The sequence below is a fragment of the Balaenoptera ricei genome, chromosome 10 (genome assembly GCF_028023285.1).
Source record: "Balaenoptera ricei isolate mBalRic1 chromosome 10, mBalRic1.hap2, whole genome shotgun sequence".
NCBI classification, from domain to species: Eukaryota; Metazoa; Chordata; class Mammalia; order Artiodactyla; family Balaenopteridae; genus Balaenoptera; species Balaenoptera ricei.
In genome coordinates, this window is record NC_082648.1 from 94,218,369 (window position 1) to 94,226,866 (window position 8,498).

At 39.1% G+C, this 8,498-nt stretch overlaps 1 protein-coding gene across 4 annotated transcripts in view; it reads left to right on the forward strand.

Moving 5' to 3' along the window:
- HMGXB4 (HMG-box containing 4) overlaps positions 1 to 6,456 on the forward strand; it is a 31,038-nt gene extending 24,582 nt beyond the window's left edge. For all 4 annotated transcript variants that reach the window (XM_059936848.1, XM_059936851.1, XM_059936849.1 and 1 more), the window contains 2 exons: positions 3,714 to 3,836; positions 4,342 to 6,456. In XM_059936848.1, coding sequence (XP_059792831.1) covers positions 3,714 to 3,836; positions 4,342 to 4,386 — 168 coding nt within the window. In that variant the 3' untranslated portion in view covers positions 4,387 to 6,456. The remainder of the gene's footprint in view (positions 1 to 3,713; positions 3,837 to 4,341) is intronic.
- The last annotated feature ends 2,042 nt before the right edge of the window (positions 6,457 to 8,498 follow it).

Sequence of the window (8,498 nt, forward strand, 5' to 3'; positions counted from 1 at the left end):
TTGAATCATACTGTGCTGTGTACCCTAAGGAGATCTGTGTCCTTTTAAGCTTCAATTTCAAAATCACTTAACCTGCAAAGCTGTCATGTTCCATTTCTATTACCATATTCAATTTCTAATCATATTTCTCCCGGCTAACTCAGTAAGTAGTGTAGTATTTCAGTTTTCCACTGGGTCCTAATAGGACATTTCAGCAAAGAAATCAGTCTGAATTACTAAAGGCATCTTTAAGCTGAGAAATCGGTGTAGGGATATAAAACTCCTCACTTGCTTTTATGTGGAAGTTGAATTATTATTCAACAAATAAAATGCCAAAGGCCGCAAGAGATGAAGCTTTGTCTAAGTTCTTTGGCTAGTTTCTCAAAATTTAGTAGGTGTCAAAACAGTTACTTTCCTGTAGGCCCAGATATTTGAATGGATATAGATATTTCCAGAATAAAATATTCTGGGATCCTTATTTATTTTTCATATTTAGACATTCTTACGTTTCCTAAAAAGTTAAAATTTTAAATGATTTGTTTTTTTCACCTTCCATATTCCAGATTTTCCCTGACGTTTCCATTGAGTTTAGCAAATACTTGTTGAGTACTTAGGCATTATTCCAAAAACTGGGGGGAGTAGAAATTATGATGATTTCGTATCCTCAGGAAACTTACAGTCTAATTGGAAAGATAGAATAGATTAATAATTAGCAAATAAAACAAGCCAGCTTCTGTGAGCAGTTGCTGTGGGAGAGTTACATGTACATATTGACCAGAAAAGGGAAAGAATGTTGCAGAATCTCTAGTCCCCTTTTTTTTTAACATAAGGAACAGTCTTATTACGATATAATTCACATACCATAAAGTTTACCCTTTTAAAATGTAGAATTTAGTGGCTTTTAGTATATTCACAGATTTGTGGCTCCATTACTACTGTCTATTCCAGATCATTTTCATTACCCCCGAAAGAGACCCCATATACATCAGCAGTAATTCCCCATTCCCCCATACTCCACTTTTTCCCAGACTTTAATCATTTGTGTGTATCTTCACAATTCGGCCATTTCCACATAACACTTTATACTGTTATTTACTTTGTATTTTTTTAATTTTAATTTTATTGGGGTATAGTTGATTTACAATGTTGTGTTAGTTTCAGGTGCACAGCAAAGTGATTCAGTTACACATATACATATATTCATTCTTTTTTAGATTCTTTTCTCATATAGGTTATCCCAGAATATTGAGTAGAGTTCCCTGTGCTATACAGTAGGTCCTTGTTGGTTATCTGTCATATATAGTAGTGTGTGTGTGTGTTCATCCCAAGCTCCTGATTTATTTATATATTTATTTAAATAAATTTATCCATGCTTTCACAATGATGTCCTCGATATCACAAGTGAGATACTCTAATCTTTTTTCTAATGTACTTCAAAATGGATGTATATCAAATAATTAATGTTCACCTCTACGCCACCTGAAATTAGTAAACGTACTACACTTTAAGGAACACTGACTTATACAGTTTGCTCATTTAAAGATTGAATACCTGAAACCTAATGAAATTAAGTGACCGTTATTACAAGTTTATGCAACTCGCTGTGACTGAGCGCAGCTTGCCCCACTTCTCAGCCTGCTCTCATTCTGCGGCTTTGTGCCACCTGAAGCAGTTACAGCAGCGCTCGAGAGCAGAGAGTTAGGGGGTCAGGAGAGGCTCTGTGAAGGGGAGGTGGGGTTCCAGCAGGACCTGGAGGGATAAGCAGGACTTGGTATCACGGAGATGTTGGAGAGAGACATCGTAAACCAAGAGAACATCTGCTTCTCGGCCCTGGGGTTTTCTGCAGAGATGGGTCAAAAGAGACCCAGTGGGGCTCTAGACCCCCCATTCTCACTTTAACCAGATCTTTTAGCTGTTTTATATATTGGGGTTCCACTTTATGTTTTATTTCCAAAGGGGTTTATTGCTAAAATGATGAAAAACTAGAACAGCCAATGCATAAGGTAGAGGAAGGCTGAATATTAAGGGCATAGTCCAAACTACAGAGGGAAATGACTGCTCAGGAACTACCGGAATTTTTTGAGTAGGGAGGAATGATCAGAGCTCTCATTTGGTTTTCACTGAGAATATCTTCTATTTTTTTTTTTTTTTTTTTTTAATCTTCTATTTTAGATTGGGAGTGAAAAGAGACCAGAATTAGGGAAAAGTTATAACAATAATCTAGTCTAGACATGACAAATATTTGAATTTAATTTAACAAATATTTATTGAGAGCTTACTCTGTGCAGAACCCCAGTAGTTATTGGAAGGGTATAAAAATGAGTATGACTTGGTTCCTGCTCTCAGGTTGCTTATTGGGAGAGTCAGACACAAAATATTAGCTATCATTAACTGTAGGGCAAAAGTAGGGAATAATATTACTAATTGCTGTCTTCCGTTGAATGCTCACTCAGGCAGCTTTGATTCAGAGTGCTGTACATGGATCCTTTCCTTTAATGCACACTGCAACTTTGTGAAACAAAATTTGTGTTCCCTTATTTTAGAGAAGGAAAAACAGACTTAGGTTAAGGAACTTTCTCTAGCGTTTAGCCCATAAGTGCTGAAACAGAGCCTTGAGTTTGGTGGCATGACCTCAGGGTCCATGCTTGTAACCCTTTGCTGCCTGCCTTGGAAGTGGGGGCAGACATTGGACAAGGAGAATGAAGGGAAAGAAAACTCAACGGTGGCAAGGCCTTGAGACTGGGCAGGTGTGTGAATGGTGGTGATTTTAGCAGACGAAGGGATGCTAGGAGGAAGGGTAGGTTATTTCTCTTTACCGTATGTTGAGATTGAGAAATATCCAAAATGAAAGCCCTAGCAGGCAGCCAGAAAGGCAGTTTTGGAGATGAAGATGTTGGTAATAGTAGTAATCATTATTGATACTCTCTGAGCACTTCCCAGGTGCCAGGCACCACCCCAGGTACTATGTACTATATGTCTGTTGTCTCACTTAATCCGCTCCATGCTACAGACGCTGTCAGTACTGTGTTTTTCAGGCACAGCATAGAAAGCCGCTTGCGCCTCTCGGTGAGCGGGATAGCCAGGTCCTCGACCCCGCCATCTCGAGCCCAGAGCTCATTCTCTGAAGGACGCTTCTGTGCTGCCTTCCTAGGTGACATATCCTCACAGTACTTCTGGTTGAAGCAGATTATACAAGAGCTGGGCAGCATTATTTGTAGCAAGCAATCTTATTTGTTATCTCTTTGAATCACAGAGATATAAACAATATGCATTTTGTAAGAAGTTAAGTTTTAAAAAGAACAGAAAAGTGGTATCATCCACTATCAAAACAGCCACATATGTGGAGAAGTGTGTGTGTGTTTGTGTTATATGTTAACATGTAGAATTCTCATGGTTATCACATTTGAGCTATATTTGTGGAGTTCATAAGAAAAATACTTTTGCATACATGATCTCCACAAATCTTCCCAGCAGGTCTCCAGAATAGATGAGGCATTTTTTAAGATGTTTCAGTATAGGTTTTTTTGCGTTTTTTCCTACTGTTCCTAAGTGACTAACCTAAGGTCTCACAGAGGGTACAGTGGATTAGGAATATTGGAAGGAAACCTGGGAATGTATTCTTATCAAAGCAGAGACCTTCCATTTCTGCCACAAGGAACTCACCCAGAACCTGGCGGGAGCCTCATGAGTGTGATTCAAGTTGCAGTCCTCTCCTGTCACGCTCTCCTTTTCAGGGCATGGTGGCTGTGTCCGGCAGTTTGTCAGTGCTTCTGGATTCCATCATCTGTGCGCTTGGCCCCTTGGCGTGTCTGACCACACAACTACCTGAGTTGAATGGCTGTCCCAAACAGGTCTTGGTGAGTTTCCTTGTTTCCTGGGATTTTGGGGGCCAGACCCCTTGGGAGCCAGAGAGGCCCTGCCTTAATGAGCCCTATCAAGCACAAGCCCATAAAGCTTCCTGGATATAGTGTTGCCATAGGCTGTCGGCCCATGGAACCTGACACTGAGTGTTGAATGCATGCCAGGCTTTCAGTGAAATAGCAAACACGCCATTTCCTAAGATTTCTCTCCTTTGGAGAGAAGCGTTGTAGCCCTTAAGGTACTGCAACTCCTGTGTTGCCTATTTGCTCTTCCAGAGACAAAGAAAGTGCAGGAGTCTCCTGCCTCTAGTTTACTAGGATTAGTGGGAGAAGTCAGCAGAAAAGCTCCCAGCATAACAGACAACGGCGTGACATCTTCTCTCTCCCTGTTTTCTCTAACTCTAGATTTTCTTTCTCATCTCTCTCCCTTGAACAAAGAAATATGTCTCAGGGAACTAAGGTAAAATACTCTTCAGCTGAACCTTTTTCCTTTGTTTTGCAGTCAAACACACTAGACAACATTGCTTACATCATGCCTGGACTGTGACAGCAGAGACTCCTGGGACAGAACGCTTATCCCGCCTGCTGCTGGCTTGTGTACGTGACTGTTCCAGACCCCTTCACTGGCCTCGGGGTGTAGCTGTTAAATTTTTATATATATGCATATATATATATATATATCTAATGTATAATATATACATAGGACTGTAACTACTTTGCTTTTAATAATTTTATGAAATGGCAAAGGTTTAGCCAAGAGGAAACCTTGGCATGAATGTGGGCTTGGGATTCTTTCTTCTACTGTGGTGGATAAATCTGCCTTAAAAATCAGTGTAACTTGGGGGCTGGGGGCTTGTTCTGGATGCCAAGTGCATCGCTTTAAGGTCAGCTAAAATGTGATTTTTTTCCAAACTCAGTTGTACCTCCAGACCCATCACTGACCATTTGCCTTACCTGTCTTACAGTCTGAAATGTAATGGGAAAGATTATGGGAAGATGTCAGTTAACTGAAAGTACAAAGCTTTTCAACTTGAAGTGACCTAGGTGGGAAGTGATAACATCGTTCCTATCTGAAAGTTATTGCGATGGCTTAAGTGAACTTAGTAGGGGGTTCATTCCAATTCCTGCTCTACCAGTGTCCATGTCTCAAAACTTACTGTAATCATTGGTACCATTGGCAGCCTCAGCCGGAGCCAAGGAGATTTGTGAGCCCTGGAGAGGGTAAAGCTGTCAGTGCCACCAGTTGAATGGCCTATATCGTGAGCTGACCCAGAGCATTTGGTCTGCAGAACTAAGAGCTGGTATCTTCCATTGGCAGCATCAGCTTAGCTCACAGTTCTGCTGCTTAGCTGCTTGGCGGGTGTGGAAGGTGAGCTTTGCCCAGGCTGATTCCTGGGTTCATCTCATTGGTTCCCCTGCTGGGCAGATACACAGGGTTCTGCATTCCACACGTAAGCGAATTGCAAAAAAAGTACTCTGTTCTCATGTAGGGTTATTTATGTGCGTGTGTGAATGTGTGTTTTAATTATGTGTATTTAACTCTTTAAACTCTCTTAGATTTTAATTTTATCCTGTAAATTTCTGTATATATAATTTAAAAACAAGAGCCTCCACCAGCAACAGCATGTGGAAGATACAAATTTGTCATTTCTGCCTCCCTTCCTTCCTCTGGTCTCCTCTGCAAACTCCAAATCATCTACACTTTAAGGTATCGTGCCTCAAAAAGGAATCATTATGTTGGGATTCTAGTTCTTTACAAATGAATAATGTCAAGAAAGTAAATAAAAAGGAATGTTACCATTCCCAGCTGCCCTTATTTCCAAAGAACGAGGCTTTTGCTTCCCAGTTCCAAAGAAAACAGTTGAGCACTTCAGCGTTGTTTTTAAATTCAGTTTGAGAGTCCATGTCAAAACCAAGCTCTGAGGTGACTGCTTTCTTCCCTTGGCCTGGACAGAGCACTGCAGCATCAAAGTAGATCTTTGAGGACAGTGCCGCCAGCCTATTTAATTCTGCTGCATCCTATTTAATTCTTTCCTTTTTTTCCCACCAGTGTGGTCACAGGGCTGTGTTTCTTAAAGGTATTCTGGCTGCTGAATGCCTTTCTCACCTCAGAGCAGTCTTGAAATTTAACTGGGAAACAGAAGGAAACAGGAATGCTTGGGAACCAAAATCACGAAGAGCAGAAATCCTGGTTTAATTTTGTGTGTTAGCACCTATCCCACGCCTCCTCTGTACCCATGTCAGTTTTCTGTTTGACACAGGGTATCAAGGAAGGGCCTCGGAGACGTGGATTAGTACAGAAAGAAGTCAATCCTACCATTGTCATTTGTACACATTAATGAAGTCCTGACGAGGACCTGCTTTTTGTTTGTTTTCCTTTAAAATCCAAACCTATTGTATTTGTATTTAAAATTTGTACACATTTGTATAATAATCGGTTCCTTGTGGTATTTGGTACTATTAGAGGAAAAACTTTGGATTCAGACCTTCTTGCAGTTTTTATATCATTGTTTTATTTTGTTTTTTAAATAAATTCTAGCTGTTTGATCCAAATCCCATTATAGTTGTATAAAGAAATAAAATTTTGTACTTATATTATTAAAAATCACATTTTTAATATTTGTAGTCTAGTGTCAGCTATCTTTTCCCTGTTGCTAACGAAAGTTGCTACGAAATTTTAAACCATTCACACTATATCCTACCATAATTTTCCTTAAAAAAAAAAATCCATTTGGAATAGAGGTCAAGTTTCTGATCATAGCCATCTTCCTAACAAACATCTTGCTCTGTTTCTAGTAACTTTTACATTGCGGACTCTCATCTTCTCTCTTGCAAACTGCAAAGCCAGTGGCTCTGATAAGCGTAGCTCTATTCATTGGCAAATGAAATTGTACGTTACATTGTTGGCCTAACTCAAGAAATACCTATCAGTCTTGTATAAGAATCACATCCAAATCTTGTGCTAAACCATGTGTTTCAGTATTGTCCTTACTGAGTGATACTGGATTGGATAGGTCACTTAATCTTTATAGGCATCTGCAGTCTCATCTGTAAAATAGTGTTAAAGTCACTTCCCTGTCTCCAAGCCTTGAAGCCAGCCAGCCTGACATGAAGTTTAGTAGTATTGTGAACATTCAATATATGAGATTAGACCTTTCAAAGTAAAATTTTCAATTCACACACAAGGTTGTTAATAGTCATAAATAGCAAAATACTATGATTGGTTGAAAGGCTCACTTCTTATGGAGAGGCAGCAAAAAAGAGACCGCTATATTACTGAATGACTAGAGTGATTGGCATATTTTATCACACTTAATCCTCCCCAAGGCCTTATGAATATTATCCCGCTTTACAAATGAGGAGACAGATGCAGAAAAGTACTTTTCCTGAGTTTATACAGCTACGTAAATGGCAAAGCCAGAATAAACACACTGGTACAGCTGACCCCAAAGCTGAGGCTCTATTCAACCCCAAGCCACTTTCAAAGTTAAATTGTGTATGTAATTCATCAGAATCCTTCTCCATTATCTGCAGTCCTGAGCAAATGTGATTGTAGGAAAGCTGTCAGACCTTTTCATTGTTCAAATGTCCTTTTGTCCTAGCTGGATTTTACTATACAGACCTCACTTTTCTTGTCATCCTGTTATCTTTAAGCTTTGGAGGCAAAGTATCTTGATTCTTTTGTCTAAAAGTACTTAAAGGATATAATTATTGTTACATTTATGCAATATGTCAATTTTGAAGGACTTAAACATTTTTATCCTTAGGAAGGCATTTGATTTTTTTTCTTTTTTTTATTTTTAACATCTTTATTGGAGTATAATTGCTTTTCAATGGTGTGTTAGTTTCTGCTTTATAACAAAGGGAATCAGCTATACATATACATGTATCCCCATATCTCCTCCCTCTTGCCTCTGGCATTTTGATATTGATATTGCTAAAACACTTAAAAGGAAAAATTAAACAGACTTTTTACTAAATGAGTTTGTTCCTGTTAGGAAACACTTTGAACACATAGTTTTAATTAGTTCTGTACTACACTTAATGTTTTCAATTTACATTCCTATCTATTGTATTGACAAAATCCACACACTTCCATTTCTAATATAATAGCTAAATAGCTTTCTGTTTACATAGAGCTATGATTTCACTCCCTGTTTGGGGGTATATGGTTTCTTACCATGAAGGATAAAACTTATGGCTGTTTTATTCTTGGCAGAAAGCCAAGATCTGCCCATAATCACTTTAAACCAGAGTGGTGCAAGAAGGCAAGAACTTCTGGTTAAATCACCACCCAACATGGGGATGTTAAAGGTTGTTAATGGAAGAATCCAATGGAAAACCATGCTAAATATATTCCATACAACCAAGCAATATGTTTAAATGAAGAAAAACATGGAAGGTACCTGACATGAAGATCATCTTAAGTGTACATCCCCCCCTTATAGTCCAAATACCGTTACAGAAAGGTAGATTGATTTAGATTTTCATGCATTAGTCATTGTGCTGGACAACAGTGAGAGAAATGGACGTAGCATCCCAGCCCTCAAGGAGCACCTAGACTAGTGGGGGGTATGGACATGTATTAACAGGTCTCATGAGCATTATTAAAACAGTTCAAAGCACAGAAGTACATGACTTCCATAAAGCTTTTATGTT